At 42.0% G+C, this 18,631-nt stretch overlaps 1 protein-coding gene across 1 annotated transcript in view; it reads right to left on the bottom strand.

The window, feature by feature from the left end:
* The window catches only part of TTC39B (tetratricopeptide repeat domain 39B), a 76,905-nt gene extending 58,531 nt beyond the window's left edge, over positions 1-18,374 (bottom strand). The window contains exon 1 of the mRNA XM_087742310.1: positions 18,255-18,374. Within this exon, the coding sequence (XP_087598436.1) occupies positions 18,255-18,302 (48 nt within the window). The 5' untranslated portion in view covers positions 18,303-18,374. The remainder of the gene's footprint in view (positions 1-18,254) is intronic.
* Positions 18,375-18,631: the final 257 nt, after the last annotated feature.

Below are 18,631 nucleotides of genomic sequence, written 5' to 3'. Positions count from 1 at the left end.
CATCACAGCAAGCAACAAGTAACTGAAACACCTTGGTTACTGTAAACTGGTTAACATGATACCAATCTCAGGAAAAAAAACAAAACAAACCACAAAAATTGTATTTAATTAATAAATAATTAGAGCAGAATTGACACGGTTTGGAAAAAAATGGTGATTTGAGAATATTAAAAACCTCTCTTAGTTGAAGGAACAGTAAAGACAAACACTTCAGACTTGACAAGCCCTTTTTTTACACGCTATGCTGATCTAGTTTTTAAGAAGTATCCAATAAAACACACATTATGTTAAGAATTAGCTGAGTAAACAAGAGGAAAAGCAGTTGTCAGTGGAAGACTGTAACTAAATCGTTTCTAGCAGAATTTATCCAAGGCTTCTTTCTGTTCCATATCATTTTAATGAATACTCTTGAAACTAACATAATGGTAATGAAATGTTCAGCCATAAAGAATTAGTGGAATATAAATCAGAACAAAAAAAACCACATGCCCTTTAAGTGACTGGGATCATTAACTGACTCAGTCTCAAATGAGAAGATGCACATGTAAAAATCAAAGAAACCATACACACAGGTTAAGGTTGTATTATGGAAAGCAACAATCCTAAGAAAGACTGAAAGGTCATTTTGACAAGAAATTCAATATGAATTCCTGTTGTTAATGTGATCCTTAAATTAATCTGCAAACAGCAGAAAACAAAGTTTTAGTGTCTAACACCAAGAGGATTAAAACTGTAAAATTTTGTACTTTCCTAGAGTTCAGCCTTCTTGAATGCTGAAAAATATGTAAGGTAACAGAAAAGATCCCATGAAAATAGTTCCAGAGGTAGAACCCATGACATTTTAAGAGCTACTTAACAGTTCCATCTTTTTGATTCACCAAATGCAGAACAGAAGCACTTACTATCTCTGGCTCATATAAACAAACTCACAAACAAAACTGGTATCAGGCAAAACCTCTTCGGTTTCTTGTAACCATTAGTTTTCATCATGCCTTTTTTTCTGCTGCGTCAAAATCACATTTTTCAGGCAGAGTGCTAACTACTGGAGCACACCAGTGAGAATAACCATGGACACTGTCTTTCACATCTCCAAATTAACAGTCTGAAAAGCACACAACGTTACTGTTCAGCTAAGCACAAATTACTAGGTGTGACACCAGCCAAGCTTCATGAAACTGACGGCTTTTGTTACACAAGGAGGAATTATCTGTAGTTCTCACATTACTCTATGGAGAATTTGTTCAAATCAACTCATAGGCTATGATTTGAGCCAAAGATGCTTTTATGCTATCAAATTTACTGTCAGAATCCCTTTCACAGAATCAAAACAATAATGCATGTATAAATTCTTGTTTAAGTAGTTTCTGAATACTGCTCTTTCCCAGCAAAAGTATGCTTGTTCTCCCTACAACATAAAATACCTTTTTCACAGATTACATGGATTTGATCTTGTTGCTTTAACCAACACCTACCCACCGCAAACCACTCCACTGAAGCATCAAATATCAGAAATCACTACTTCACAAAAAAGAATGAGGGAGATGAACAACAGTGCAAGCTCACTGCTCTAAAGTTGTGAAAGTTCAGCTTGTAATACTGCTCAGTTACAAATAAATACATTCAGCTAAGGGAATTGGTTTTGTTTGTTGTTTTTTTTTTTTTATTCATCCGCAGTAAGAGAAGTAGGGTAACACATCTATGCACATCTACAAACTTCAGGTAGAACCTGCATGAACTAAAACAAGAAAAGTAATTCCGAGAACTTGACCTATGAAACATAATTTGTTATGGACACCTTTTCTGCATACTAACAATCGGATGATTGTGTTACATAAGGACAGAATTCAACTGTTGCTTAAATGGGCAGTGGCATGAGAAAACGTTACCTAGGACTGCGTATTTTTCCATCTAAGAGAGAAAGTAATTCCCAGCATTACAGCAGGACCAAGAAACTAATGTGTCAGTTATCTTGAGCCAATTCATAAAGTATTGATGTAAAGAATTACTACTTGGATGAGCCAAATAACATTCAGATTTCATTTCAAAAATATAGATGCTTTTTACTTCCTAATACTTATTCAGAACTGAGAGTACTTTGCACTATAAAGAGCTTAAAAATCACAACTTTTTAGCTACTACTTCATTTGACTTGATGTAGTCAATTTTATAGAAAAGAACAGTCCGCTTTACAAATTAGCAAAAAAGAAAAGTAACCTGGGAATTAAACTACATCTTAATGCTTATTGTCAAAAAAACCCAAACATATGAGAGAAAAGGTGTTTCAATGTTGTCTTGGCAGAGAAACAACTTGGGGGAGTAGAAAGAGGAGAAGACACCTCCAACCCTCCTTCTCTGTCACCTACACAGGCTTTATTTGCCACTGTGACACTGGATCCTGGTATTAATGATTCATAGCCTAGGAAAAGAAACGCATGAAAAATACTCGGTTTAAAGGGGAAGGAGACAATGGATCTGTTACAAGAGAGGAAAATTATTTTCCCTTCCCAGAGACAAAAATTGCCTGTTTTAAACGTCCTCTCCCTCATGACTCAGAAGTGGAAATAAGCATTCAGTTACACACTCAGCAAGTGAAGGATCACAATATACTTCATGTTAATTGACACGCAAATGGCTGCTGTCAACAGTTGTTCATACTGATTCATATCCAACATTTTGCACATAAAAGCAAGAGTACAGTTTCAATTAAAGTTGGCTGAATACCAAGCTGGCTTCCCTTACTGTTTACACTGGCACCTTCCTGCTATTTGACCTGCAGTTTTTTTTGCACAAAAAGCACTTCTAAGAGGCAGAGGAACAGGGTAGCAGCATAGAACTTCATTGCTGCAATAAAGCTTTTTTCTTCGTTTTTAAATTAGTGGATGATCTTTCCTGTCTGTCTCACACACACACCCCCTGGACACCCCCCACGTCCAAAGGAGTGTCATGTAGGTTTATATTTGTTTGCGAGTGGCACCAGGGAAAAAAAAAAAAAAAAAAAACCAAACAAAAACCCCAACAAAACCACACAAAAAACCAAACAAACCACACACTCAGTTGGGAGTTCCCTGTCCAGTACAAATGCACCAAAGTACACTCCTCACTGAAAGTCTCCACTGAGATTGCGTATGTCACTATTCTTGATCAATTTCATTGGACAAAACTGATTGCCAAGCAATTCCAAACCAAAAGGCAAATACAAACAGATGCTGGACACATCTTCCTTTTCATACTCTAGGAAGAGCGATTTGAGAAGAACGTAAAAGCAACTAAGGAGACTGAGAAGGTAGAGACAACACACAACCATTCTTCTCAAAACAGACACTACACAAGGGAAGACACTGTAAGCTTATCCTCTTTAGCCATAAGAAAGATTATTCAATCAAATGAATTCTTCTTGCAGCAGACATGCCTCTGAATGTTGCAAGAACTTTGTGTCAAGCTTATTAAAGTTTTTACAAAAAACTTCGGTGTCATCACTCAATCATTTCACAGCAATTACATAAAACCCCATTAAAATCAAAAGGAACTTCAGTATGCTATTTATTATGTCTATAAAGTTGGTAAGACCCTTGTTACATCTTTCTAGACCTGACTGTTCTGACACATAACCATAATCAATAAGTACTAGGTACATCTCTGTTTTCTAGGACACTGGACACAGCATGGATGAGATACCGCTGTTGAAAGACAAAGCTGGTAAAGACTTTCCTACTTCCAGTCATCTGGATTAGCAATAAACACTTAGCAAACTTCTATCAGCTTCCAAATAGACTATTCAGTTAATTTTTTTCATTCAGTAGAAGAGGTAAAGACACAACAAGAGGCTTCAGAGACACACGCAGAGAGTACTTTCAGACACTAACTGAAAGCAAGGCATTAGGTAGAGCATCAGAAACAGAAGAAGTGTTTACTCTCTGAACTTGCTTGTAAGCAGCCAAGGCATGAGCAACTTGAAAGTCACTAGCCTCCCTGCAACTGAAAAAGTTTGATCTTACCAATTCTGGCAAAGTTAATAATTCACAGCTAGTGACATTTCACCCATTCTAGTTCAGAACTGGTCATCTCTCAAGTTTAACTTTCCATGACTGGCTAACCTTCACAGAAACTTCAGCTCAGCCTAGAGAAAGGATCACTATACAGTTTGTGGCTAACAAGACTGTATCACTTCAAGAGATACGATCCTAGTGCATAAGGAGGTAAGATGCCTGCTTACACTCACAAGTCAACACAACCTACCAAATAAAATAAAAATTACCGTGAAGAGGAAAGAAAAACACGGTTGGAAGATCCATTTGACAAACACCAGACAACACAGCTGTGCTCTTCTTGGAGCTAGAGAATCCTGATTTTTCCCCCTCTCGAGGGTAGATTTGTTCAGCAGTCTCATCTAACCTTCTCACCTTCATTCCCATATTTCAGTGTTACTGATGTGGACGACGAGGCAAAACCTGACATCTAGGCTGCCTTATGCATTATGTTACAGTGGGACACTCAAAATAAAAAAAAAAAACAAAACCAAAAAACACCACATAGTAGAACTGGAAGCGACAACAGCCAATGTAGCAAGGTTTCTAATCCACTATTGAAAGATTTTCAGTTTGCTGACTGAAAATTATTCTTCATCAGCTGGAAAAGCAGCAAGAAGTGAATGAGAAAGAAAACAAGTTCCTTAAATCACTTGTTCCATACAAACAGCCTTGGATGGGAAAAAACAGTATACCGTTAACTTCACCTGCTTCCTGTTTCCACATTAGATATGTTGCCACCATGACCATTGATCGAACTATCTGGCAAAAGCAGTTATTTTATGGCAAGTAAAAATACTTTCCATTGCTGTTTCTTTCATTATTTGAACCCTACAGCTTTTATTTTCACCCTAAGCTTCTTCATTAGTAAGCCTAAGTATTTGCTACTAAACCAACTTTTCAAAAATCTGAAATCCTTAGATGTCAAGAACAGGTGTATTCAGAACCAAAGACAACACAATTATCCCTCCCCCAATCAAATACATACTTTTCAGTGGGAGTGCTGTTAGCTGCAACTGAACTTAGCTGTTGACCCAGCTGATCAACATTAGAGACAGCAAAAAACTATAACCAGCTAGTACTCAAGAACAGGGAGCTAAAGAACTGGGAGGTAAAACAAAAAGCATTGAGAAGGTAGTAATCACAAATATCTAATGCTGAAACAGATTATAAATCAAAGGTTTCAAAGGTTTTAAGCCACCAGTCAAAATTTGGTAGGAGAGAGTAGCAAGAATAGATCTACTCTTCAAGCAATGTGGAAACGCGCATATTTCTTGATAGGCAAGGCTTAATCTCGTAAGAAACAAGTGTGGGAAGTCAAAAAGACCCTATAAACTGTGTCAAAAAAAAAAATAAAAATCTTTTCTCTGGTTTTGTAAAAGCCATCAATCAACTTAAGAGTTATCCTGAATTGAAAACCATCTTTCCAAAATACCTGGCTGTCACAACAAGGGATCAGTCATTTATTTTTTCTGAATTCCAGTGCTCAAAAGAGAAACAAATGCCATCACTTTCACTAGATAAAAGGGTATCAGCTATACTTTGATGATGTGATGCTTGATGCCATGGCTGTAGGCCTTGAAACACTTCTAGTATTTTTTTCAGGACAACTGGTGTCTTATCTACCATGAAGAATTTCATAGCTTATATAAGGAGGCTTTCTCAAGATCTCACACAAATGCAACTTCAGTTATCATACTTCCACAGACTTCCTCATCTCATTCACACAACAATGTGCTTTATGGGTTCTTTAAAAAAAAAAAAAAGCATACACGCAGATTAGTCCAACCAGGAAAATAAGAACTGCTCAAGTCACAGCTATACTGCAATCCACTGTAAAAAAGGACCGTGTGATCCGCATGAGGGAGTGCTGTTGCTAGAGCATTCACGTACCTCAGAGACAGGTTCTATTATTGTTGCTTGGTATTTGGTACAACTGGAAGCAGTTTAAAGAACAGGACTCAAATAACTTATTTTTAAATAATAATAATAATAATAATAATGATAATAATAATAAACTTGCAGTTTTATCTTAGTGTTATGACACACCAATAGCACATCTGAACAGAATGTGAGGTCTCTGAAGTATAACATGAGGTGTGCTGGTACCATGAAGCGAAACAGTCACCTATGAAAGTGCAAGCAGGAGTATCAGTGCTTTCCATCAGTTTGTCATTAGATAAAAGTGTATTAGAATTACTAATAATATGTTCTCATCATTACAAGAGTTGGCATCCAGTTCTGTCAGTCCTGGGCATAAGAAGTTTGTCACTGTTTCGTAGTGTTTTTTTTTTTAAAAAACTATGCTAAAAAAAGTATTTACAGTTGAGATTTAAATGCGTTTACTAATGCCCTTCTCCAGCAAAGGTCTTGTTAGCATACAACAGTTTCCAAGCTTTGATGAGGTCTCCAATTCCACAATGTTAAGCATGGGTAGCTTTCAGCAGAAGGCAGCAAAACCTCAGTTCCAGTTTCTCTGTCCTCACCCCACAACATACCTGACTTTCTGTCATGCAATGTACCATGTTGAAGACCAAAAAAAAAAATTCACATAATTTTGTGAATATATAAGTAGCCAAGACAAAGAACACATCATTGTGTTGTCCTGAACTTTACTAGGCAATTTCAAATAATGATGCTTGACACTTACTGCTTCAATAGATTTCTAAATCTACCAAGAAAAATCCTAATTATTTAACAGGTTCACTGTGCACTTACTACAGACTTATCCAGACAAAAGCATCACCTCTTATGAATTACAGTTCCCCTAGAAGGATATTTTGACAGTGTTCCAGAATGTTTACCAATTATGATGTCATCAACAATCCTAAATAAGGCTCATTATACAGGCACCACCTTGGAACTGGTGATATTAGTACTTTCCAGAGATGACCCCAAGCTGGGGAACAAAACATGTTTACCTCATATTAAAGATGATTCAGTGCCAGCTTTGCCTGTAACTGATCAAAAAAAGAAAAATATGAAAGGGATGTTAATATGAGCATCTTGGGTACTAGCCTCCCCCCATCTCCCTCAGGTTAAATATCCTCTTGACTACACAGCTGGTTACTCATTTGTACAGAACGCAACAGCAGTTGCTGCATATTTAGCACAACAAAGTTCTATCTTGTAGTGAAAAACAATTTAAGTGATTTTTCTTAACTGATTCATTTCCTTTAAAAGAAGGTGTAACTGCAATAACAGTGATTCCAACAACCCTATTTACAGTAATGTTGTTCTCATTATGGAACTTGAAAGTCTCTATGGTTATCTTCTGATCCACCAGCAGTACTAACAAAACAGCAGAGCTTTAGAAGCCAACATTATCTACAGTTAGAAGTGTCTGTAATACAGGATTAAAGCAATGACTTTTGTCCAGAGCACAGCTTGTTCCTCCAGTGCAAGACAGACACAGGCCACCTTCCATCTCTCCTAGAAACAATCAGATTTTTTTCATTAATAGAAAAGCATCCTCTTAAGGACACAGCAACTTAACTTCATTACCAGTATAAAATTAACTAATTATTAGCTGATTTATACATGTGTTCTAGAGAGTCTGTTGTCCTTCCACCAGAAAGAAAGAGACAGACAAAAACCTAACACAAAAATATAGTGTCACATTCAGACCAGCGTCACCTTAAATTACACTAAACAGAATCAGATCTTGACTTAACCAGGCAGTAAGCTAAAGTGTCAGTTCTTCCTAGGCTACTTACAGGCAAGCACAAACAAAACATTCTCATCTGAAGTTATGAGGATAACCCTTACCAAAAAAAAAAAAAAATACATATATCACAAGTAACATGCACCTTCAAATTTCATTAACATAAAGTAAGAATTAACCTATTAATGTCGCCCTTAAGTTTTGTTAATGTGTCAAGTGTCAATGGCTTTCCTTCCTCAGTCAAGACTCCCCGTACTTTAATTCTTCATCCAGTCTATCCCCAGGCAGAACGAGGTATTTCCTCAGGCATTGCAGGACAGCTGCAGGATCCAAAAGGCAGACACCAAACAAACTACACAGGTGCACTGAAAGCAGCATACATTTCCCCACACAAAAGTCATAACGTTTACTTATGCGTTGAAGCTTGTCAGAAAGGTGCAGTCTCCATGCCACCCCCCCCCCCCCCCCGCACACTCCCCATACAGCTTACTGATTTCATGAGGAGTTTATAGCCTTTGAAAGTTCTAGCTGGAGTATAGTAACAAGGACAGAGTAAATACACAGGTGTTACCAGATCCATCACTACTTCTGCTCAAAGGGTCACTTTACCACAAACACAAGGTTACGCTATGTCAACACCTCTAGGCAAGTGCTCATGCACACACGTTCACTCCTCCTCCTGAGAGGGTTATAGACCTCTTTTGGCGCTTTGCATTGCGTACTCAGAGGCAATCGGAGCACTGGTTCCTTTACACCAAGCCCAGACTGCAGCAAGTGTCCTGTGAACTGGCCATCACGACTGACGCTGTGCAAAAGCAAATCCCACATGACTGCGTGGCCCGATGTAAAGCACCAAACTTCTGCACACCACTTCCTCCTGTCAGCACCCAAGGACACAAAAGCAGAAAAGCCAAACCTGTTACACAAGGCATAGAAGTACTTCTTTTAACTATGGAAGGAGAAGTATCAGCCAGACGATTATTCCAGACTGCCGGGGAACTATTTATGTCACAACTGATCTCTGCCCGTTGCTGGTATCCATATCCATTTTTGCCGTAGCCCATGGTCATTATATACTAGAAAGTTTTCATTAATTTGTGAAGGTTGTTGCAAAATCTTTTGAAATCTCACATGTGACTTCTTATTTACGTCTTCAGACCACACAAAAAACATTTACCAAAGGGCAAGATTTCAAAGTAAGAAAGATACTATTTAGGCCAATTTCTGCAACTACTGAAACATAAATTCAGTAGTTGCCAGAACTCACCTACATAATCTAAAGACACCAACTGCTGCTGTAAGGTATGATCTACACAGATACAAAACACGAAACTCGTACGAAGTTTACCTTCCCAGCATAAAACTGCATGCTCTATTGCCCCTATAGCATACACCAAAGCTAAAACAAACCCAAAAGACCAAGCACAAAACTTTGTGTTTGACTTCAGTCAAGGACAAGAGGAGTGTGCTTCAGAGGCAACTGAATCCTGGGTTGCCAGCAAAAGATGTAACTTCAGCTTCCCCACCTTGCACTCCACCTGTCCTTGTAACAGCAAAAGACTTCCACAAACACCAAGAAACACACACCAGGAGGAAAGCTATGTGGGTTTAAAAAAAAAAAAAAACCAAACGAACCCAAAATGTTAACAACACTGGAAAACTCAGCCCTTTCAGGGATGTCAGGTGAGTTCCCTTCTCTGCTCCACTGGAGGGACACACGCAAACACTGACAGGAATGCAAGGCAACTGTACAAATCCCATTGGCCAAGGGGGGCTGCTTTTTGTACAGAAACTAGCTAAGCTGGACCGCAAACTACATCCCATGGTTGCAACTCTTAAACCATTCAGAGAAAGCACACAAGCCCCTTCCTACTACCCAATCTCTGGTCCTTGTCCCCATGGTCTTTTTTTACTACTCCCTCAGTTGTGCCAGTGCAGTTACTTTTGATGCCACACCTGTACGCTGGACAACTTAGCACGAACCCCCAAAAGCAAGGCACCACAGACATGGAGCTGTACAGTCTCTCCAGTAACTACTTGCCTACTTTCCCTTAGAGACACGAACATCCTCCTCTTCACTCAGGCCCATGGCTACTTATAGCTGCAAGGTCGCTTTTTGACTACTCCAGTGTACAAACTCACAACATGCGCTAATTAAGAAAGCAGTGAGAAGGAGTCCTCCATGGTGGAACTCTGAACTGCAGAAGAGGAGAATAAATACAGAGCATGACTTCCAGGAGAATCCTCCTACCTGGGACCTGATCTGTGACATTGGCATGACTCCGTACTTCCGTTTCCAGCTCACAAAAAAGTGCAAACCTGGGACAGCTTGCATTTGCTTTGCACTCCCACTCCGAACATAACACTTAACTCAAATGGAAAAAAAAAAAAAAAAATCCCACCATTCAAATAAGAGAAATAGACTTCCAAACAGCCCACCATAATATTTTTTTTTACTTAGACCTTAACACTCCTTTGGCATTCACTTACTGAGAATTACGTTCACCCTGAAACTTCACTACACAACTTGTGCCATCCGTTCTACTCAGCACGACTTGAATTTACATAGTTCACATTTAGCGGAAGTCACAGCACTTCGGCCAAGCATCAGACTAACCATTTCATCTTCTACAAGTGACTGGCCATGAGCTACCCTGTATTTTTTTCCACTGATAGAGGGAGCTATAGCCATATATAGTTCTTTAATCCAAATTACATTAAAAGACACGGACACTGAGCTGCTGCTGAATCTCTCTTTCCCAAGGCTTTAAAGAGACTTTGCTTAAGCTCAGTAGAACGCAGCTTAACAGAGCCAGCTACTTCAGTGGTGTCAAGTAGCAGTACACAGGCAGATATGTTTAACTGGATTTCCCAGAGTTGCACATGTTTTTCAGGCGAAGATTCTCCATCTGGACAAGGCACAGATTTAGATCTTCTTTAATACTACGTTCAGGCCACTGAGTCTTACCTTAAAGTTCTTCCTCTGGTCCAAGTCACACACTTAAATTCTCCTAAACTGCTTTGTCTCCAAAGTTTAGCTCCTATGCTTTTCACACTTCCCTTGACAAAGAACATAATAATTAACATGATTAATATATGATTAAGATGTAAGGATATAATAATATAATAATCAGATAAAAATGGCTAAAACACCCCCTGCACCGTTCTCCCTCAACACAGTTAATAGGATTACTTTTCAAAATATTTTTCTTGCTGGGAAGGCCCTAACAAACTGTACCTCATAAACTATTCAGTTATGCTACAGTTTATTAAAAAAGAAGTCAAGAAGCACTTAAGCTTCACATCACATACTATGACTCTTTTCAAAGTCATTATTTGTAACTGTTTTCATGACAAATTATTGCCTACCCAAATTAAAGTGGGGAAATTTTGTAAAGAATGTGGAATACTTCAGTTTTTGACATGTTTGTTCAGCACCTTCTAGCCAGGTAAGCTACAAGAACCCTAAAGATCTGCGTAAGCTCACCTCATCTAAAAAGCCTCTTTACCAAAGCCACAACTGGTAATTCTACATCTCCACAGTATTTTCAGCAGCAAGCTCAGGTTTTGCCACAGGACCTTAGAGTAGCCATTTAACAGTGAATTACTATTCATACTTCTTTTAAAAAAATGAAAATATTAAATGACAAAAGTAATTTGCTCCTGCCCTGGAATCTTACTAAGTTTGCAGAAAGAAAAAAAAAAAAAAAAAAAAACAAAACACATGACATAGGAAGCAAGTTTAGCCAGCTGCCCCATGGATTGGGAATCAATGGTCCTAAGGGAGAGAACCCAGATAAAATATCATCTTCCTAGTACATTATTTCTTGGTGAAAATTAAACCCAGTGTGACATATTCTACCTTTATACTCACACTTTCCTCAACTAAAGCTAATAGGAATATTTCTTCTTTCTTCTGGACACCTACCACTAGTTACAGCCAAGTATTACTACTCATTTACTAAACATGATGCTTCTTAGAACAACCCGTACTGTCAACAGCCACCAGACACAGAAATTACTGTCTTCAGAAACATGTTTCCTCCAGACCTCCCCTCTGTTTTCATCACAGACTGCCCTTGTACATCCTCCAATAAGAGGATTTCTGGAGAGCAAGAGTGTGCATGATGCTAGCTCCTGGGGATAAGAAGAAATCAAAGCAGTGCTGCAGGCCCAAACACTGGTTTGCAAAGTTTATTTACTACTCTGTTGCACAGTGAATGCATAAGAGAAATGGAATAAAACCATGATACACTCACTACAGCATAACATAAAATATCACTGCTACTAAGGTCTGAGGTATTAGATTATCTTGCCTTACTATTTGGTAACAGTATTGCTTCCCTACTCCAGAATGAGGTGACAGGCAAGTCTTCACTTGCTTGACCAGAAAATCTTGCTTTTAGCACCTGGTGTTTGGGCATAAGTCCAGAAGTCTGTGACATTTACTTACTATTGACTCAGCTGAAATGTTTTTTGAACCTGAGAGGGCTTAGAAAAGCAGGAGAAGAAATTTTTAGCACTCACACACAAATTCTCACATTTCTGACCATCTAAGCAGACACCTGACCACCTATGGCACAAGGGTCTTGGATATGTCCAAGCTCTAACCAGAACACACATCAACTGCAGCCCAGATCCACCTTTGAAAGCCAATTCACAGGTCTTTGGTTGCATGATTTTGCTCTCTTTTCGAAACGAGAGCAGTGATCCACCATTTCTGCTCCCTCAAGTATAATATTGTTTCTATTAATCCAGAAGAAACAGCATGTGTGAAAATCACTGCCCATCAGACGGATGTGGTCTGTCAGGCTGTATTCCTGACAGCCTCTTCCCAGCAACTATGATCTTATCTCCACCTTCTGTGCTGGTACCACACAGGAAGAAAAAGCCCTATTACTTATTTGAAATTTTCCTTGCTACTGCAAGCCCTTTTGGTTACGTAAGCTATAGGAGACTTACTTAAGAAGACAGGAGGCATAAGACCATACATGCTTATCACCTGCTCATACATGGAGTCATCCCAGTCCACACTGCTATGCAACACATGGTCTGCCAATAAGCAACTAAGTTCCTTTCCTCTTTCAACACGCAACCTCTTTGCAAAGAGAGGGGCCCAATAAGAACCTTTACCCAAGGAAAGTCATTGCCCTCTAGCAGTTCCAACAAGCCCATCAGGTCTAGAAGTTTTCCCAAGTGTACTGCCACCAAAATGTCAACAAAGGAAGAACATACATTTGCAGAACCAAATGTGCTTCCATAAAGTCGTAATTCTCACACGGATTTACTGGAACTTACAAGAAGCAATCTATCGCCCTTTAAGTTTATGTATGAAGTAGAACTGCCTTTGCATATGGTGGATGGCAAGCTTTTAGCTAGGATTACCAAGACAGCTGTACCCGTAAGGACAGTAACTCCCACTGCTCAAAGTAAAGGCTTCATTAAAAGATATTAGATGCTGCTTTCCACAACAGAATAGCAGCAGTTCAATGTACAAAGAAAAATCAAAACCTTAAGAAAAAAGCTGACCCCTCCTTTTTGTTTTACTTTTTTTCCATCTATATACAAAATAAATATCATCACCTCACCCTCTGCCCAAAAAAAACACAGAAAAGAGAAGTAAAGGCAAATTATAACAGACAAACAAATTCACTTCATAGGTACATAGCTCTCCCAGAAGTTTATCTGTCAGCTCTGCCTCCCTAAGAGGTACCTGGTGTGTTCCACAGTAACCCTACCTTTTCCCACATCCCCTATATTGTTTATCCCTCACTCTGAGGAGGAACAGCACACTGATTAACCAAAGCGAACATTAAATAAGAAAGTTTAATTGCAACACGTTACATACACTTCCTTCTCCCCTCCAGGAAATGAATAAAGTCTTAAGCCACACCTTTTTTTTTAATCTACCCAGCTTTCAAATTTGGTCACAGTCAACCAAGGGGCTCAAACGGATGAATGAAGCAAGCTCTAGGAAGCCAAGTAAGGAATGGAAAAATGTGAACAATAAAAATTAGCCATCTCAGAACAATATAGGTAATATAAAATTGGAGTACACATCCTTACCTTGAATAGGTGGTCACAAGGAAAAATATTACCTCTTAACAGGTACACCCACAGGTAAAACAAAGTTTTATTTGAAATAAAGAACCTCAGAAGCAGAGACAGCAATCTAGTTTTATTTAATAAAGAAGAAACTACTAGTCACGCTTAGTTTTCCTGTGGTCCTTTTCTCATCCATGCTGCTGGAATAGCTTGTCCCTCATCTTAGATGTAGATGTACTCTGATAGTAGGAGAGGCCAAAACAGGAACAGGAAAAACAGATGAGCTACATGCCAAAGCACAGACCTTTGAAATAAGCTGACAAAAGGAGTTATGTTCTTCAGCTGAGCAAGATCTACTCCTCAAAGAGACAAAACCATACAAATCAGATTAGGATATTTTAAAAACAATCATCCTTCATGAGATGAAGTGCCCTCACTACCCCTGCCCAACTCCAGATTCCCAATACATTTTCTTCATTTTTAAGGTGAAAAAGGCACCATAGTGGCTTGTTTCCAGCTTCTCAGAGTCTCCGGGGGAGTGCAGCTACCACTGTTCCTCACCGCTGAGACTCTTCTTCCAGGCTGGAATTAACCAAACAAAACTGGTGAAGAGTCCTCAGCATAAATGGGGGGGGGGGGGGGAGGAGAGAGAGCGAGTGCGCGCAGCCAGTGCTGCATGGCTCTGTAATTTATTCTAAAGTACATTATTATATTAAGCTGCTGGTGGAAAGAAGCACACCACTAGCAAGTTCTTTGATCATAAGTGCAGCAGCTGCTGCAGCAGTGGATGAAAAGCTTGAGTACTTGAACAGAGTACTAACCAGTACTAAACAGCTTTTGAGTTAAAGATGCTGCTGCTTTCATTTTGAAATCAGTTCTGAAAATAAACTGTCCAGGCAGCTTGGGCAGTTCAAGAGAGCAGAGCATGCATCATCAGGCCTTCATTACCTAAATTTTCGTTAATAGGTTAGTTTAGAGCTGAGGCACAGATTAGCTGAATTGGCCAAGCTGTCCTTAATACAAGCCTTAGAGTTAACCACAGCAAGGGCATCAAATCACTTTCAGATCTGTGTATAATCCTTAGTGTGGCTGACTGTGGCCAAACAAGGCATTTTTTTAGCATCTAGATACTTCTTGCTCATGATCCTTTCTGTCTGGCCACAACCCGCACATGCACAAAGGCCAAGGTTGGGTTTGGTGGTTTTTTTTTAATGGATAGGGAATCCCCAAGTAACCAATTAAGCTGGCTTTAAGACTTTGAAAAACCAGGGCAGCACAGAGTGAACTTAATGGGAAGCAGATCTGGCCCACTATTTTAAGTAATCTTTAGACAGTGGGGGGGGGGGGGGGGGAGGAGAGGAGGCTTAAAGTTTTGCTTGAAGACTCTGCAGTGGCTCGGACTGCTATTTTGCCCTTAAAGTTAAGCGTATCTGTCCTAGATTTGCAACCTGTTGCAAAAGAATACCAGTATGAGTACTTTTAGTAGGCGAATTCAGTGTCATATCGCCGTTTAAGTGCCGATGGCGTATCACGTTGAGTTCGCAACTGGGCGCACCACAGGTGGGCACTTTCACTCCGATCACTTCGTATCCAGGAAACTGCTTCCTAGTAGCGGATGACCATGCACACTCTTAACACCTGGGAAACGACACTGCACAGGAAAATCCTGAGTACAGTAACCCATTGTCTTCCCAGATGAGCATACCCATAACGCTATCTCATTAATACAGCCTCTTTGGCTTAGGTCTCCAATTCCTGCTGGTGTTGGGTTTTTTGGTTTGGTTTGGTTTTTTTTTTTTAAAAACAACACTGGGCTACTATATTAGCATTAGCTGAGGGGAAAAAAAAACAACACAAAGACTTATTTACACTTCATACGACTTCCTCGCCATGCCCACTGGAAAGCCACAGCTGCAGGACAATGCGGCATAAATCGGCAAAAAAATTAAATATCGATTAAAATGGTATCTGGCACTTCCTTTAGCTGCAAGAAGCATAAGGAAAACCACAAATTTTATTCATCAGGGACTACAGCAGGGGGCAGCTACCTGCTACCTTAAACTTGGACTTTAGAAGCAGGGTTCTTGCTGGTCAACGTCCTGCTAAGCAGGAAACAACTTCAAGGTTTAGCTTTACATATCCTTCTTCAAAGCTTCAGGGATGAAGAAATAGTCACAAGTCCCTGCAAAGCAAAATTCTGTGCTAAAAGCTATGTTCATATAGTACTAAGCTTGTATACTTAAATCAGGAAGAAGAGTTCCCATCTGCCATGTCCCATGTAAACAACATTATTTAGATGCATGCAGCTCTTAAGAACGAGGCTAATAGTTCTCCAACTTCAGTTTCCCAACATCATAACCATTGCAATCACTTTGGAAAAAAAAAAAAAAAAAAGCTAAGACACTTAAAAACAACTGTCTTGTGCATGAAGTGCTGAAATCACATCTAGCTTATTCATAAAGAGATTGTGGTGAACCTGTAGGCAAAGGCAGCCTACAGTGGGCTAGACAACTTCTGTTACAGAAGCGGCGACTTTCCCCAAGATCAAGCCACTGTCTGCCCTCCCTTCCTGAACTCTGGGATCCCACCAGGAAAATACCAAGCACTCACTCCATTACCAATTCTGGTCTGTTTCAGAGGCCAGAAAAATCAAGCAGAAGTCTCTGTGCAAAGAGCATGAGGTGTTTCAAGCTCATCTGGAGAAAGCTTTGCACTTTTTGCAGACTGCTGCTCAAATAACGCCTCTTCCGGCTGCTTTTATGCCCACCTTTCCATGTGTTTGCATGGCAGCTTCTTTTTGTCTAATAAAGCATTGAGACTCAACACCACACTCAGCAAAGAATATTCTTCCCTATTGTTCACACAAGGCAGCTGGGCTACAACTAAGTTGCTAAATACCGGTTTTCACAATTGTGAATTCCAACTACTTGCTTACTGAGAGCAGCAAGAGTTTATTAATAACTTGTTTTCACTGGTACTACTCCTTATATTGGAAACAAAACTCAGCTCTGCAGAGATCACTGATTTTGCAGTGATTCACTCCAGTATACAATTGCGATTTAAGCATTTTGCATCCTCTTCACATTATGCCTCCACACCATAACCTTAAGAAGTAGCAACTTTTATAGCACATTCTGAAATACAGACTAGTATATATCCCCACCTTCCAAGAAAAAGAACAAGCTGGTTTTTATCCTCTCTTTCAGAAAAGGCTTCTGCAACTACCAAATACGAAACATGAGGCTTCAACTAAACTACACAGCATACCAAGTCCTACACATACATTTGTCAGTCACCCTGTTGCATGAAACGCTGCCTCACTGCAGAAATGGGACACTGGTTACACATTTGTTTTCAAAATTCATCCTAACAAGGTTTAAAAAAGAAAAAAAAAAAAAACACAAACCCACAACTATTATGTAATCCCGTAATTCATTCAGCAAAGTTCGGCCAGTGGCACGCCTGGCACCTCTTCTGGAAGAACCTCCCGAATGTATGCAATGCTGAAATCGTTCATTTCAGACTGTACAGTCAGAAATCAAGTCAATATTCCCACACGTGCCTGCCAGGACTGCGATCTACTGTGTTTAAAAGCACCCTCCAGTTAAAACTGCCTCAGTTTCGCAGTATCCTTCTCAAAAGCCCGTCTAGGAGACCCCTTGCTACCACCAGCCTTCCGAGAGGGGTTATCAATGATTCCGCTACTGCATTTTTCTGCGCTGAGACTCTAGAAGTTCAGGTGATCATTTTAAGGGATTTGCGTTTGGGCTGTTTAAGGGACTTTTAACCAAAGCAACGGGGAAACGATAAACTCCAGCCTACAGCAAGTCTTGCATCAACTACAGCTCTGCCTGACTTCGCTCCCCCGCCACACAGCCTGCGCAGCCTGCCTGCGGAAGACCCCTCGGCCCCGGGGCCTGCCGAGGAGGAACCTCACCCTCCCAGACCCCCCGGGCTTTCCGTGCGACCCGTCCCCGCCAGGCGGCGCCACCCGCCGGGGCAGCGGGGCCGCAGGCACCGCTCCCGCCCCGCTCCTGCCCGGCGCCCCCCGGGCGGGGACGGGGGGCGATGATGGGCCCGGAGCCCGGGGGGGTCGCGGCTCCCGCCCGCCCGCCGCCGGCGGCAGAAAGGCGCACCGGGCCGGCGGCGCAGCAAACTCGCAGGGAGCAGCGGGTAGCGCAGCCGGGCCGCGGAGCTGGGATTGGGGGGGGGGGGGGGGGAAGAGGGGAAGAAAAACCAGCAATAGGCGGGGAGTGCGGGAAGGGGCTGCCCGCGGCCCCGCCGCCGGCACAACTTTCCCCAACTCCCGGCGGCTCCTTGCCCCGCCGGCGGCCGGGCCGGCCCCGGAAGGAGGCGGCTGCCCGCCCGGCCCCAGCGCGGCGACAGCGGCGGCGCGGGGCAGGTGGGCGGCGGGGATGCCGGCGGCACCGGGCCCCCGCCCGCGCCTCCCCGCGCCGCTGCGCCGGCAGGGGCCGGCTGCCCGCACGCCCGCAGCCCTCTCGCCGCCTCCCTCCCATTACCTCCTCGCCGCCGCCGTTCTCCTCCGTGCCGTCTCCCACGCTCGCCATGTTCCCGCTCCGCCGCCCGCCGCGGTGACTGCGGCCGCCGCGCCCCGTCCCGCTCCGCACCGCCCGGCCGCGCTCCCCGCCTCCCTCACGGCCCGGCCCCGCCGCCGCCCCCGCCTCGCCCGCGCGGGGCGGGGCCGCCCCGGCCCCGGCCCGGGCCCCGGGCCCCGGCCCCCGGCCCCCTCCTCCCGCCCCGGCGGCCCCACAACTCCGGGGGCCGCCCCCTCATTTGCATCGCAGGCCCCGCCCGCCCCGGTCGCGCCCCGTCGTTGGCGCGGCGGCCCGCCCGCCCCGGCGCCCTCGACGCCCGGCCCCACGGGCCCCGGCCCGCC

The sequence above is a fragment of the Nipponia nippon genome, unplaced genomic scaffold, assembly GCF_047370975.1.
Source record: "Nipponia nippon isolate SJK-2023a ecotype South Korea unplaced genomic scaffold, ASM4737097v1 scaffold_8, whole genome shotgun sequence".
Classification (NCBI taxonomy): Eukaryota; Metazoa; Chordata; class Aves; order Pelecaniformes; family Threskiornithidae; genus Nipponia; species Nipponia nippon.
Note: the sequence above shows the minus strand (reverse complement) of the source record. Positions and strands in the feature narration are given on the sequence as shown.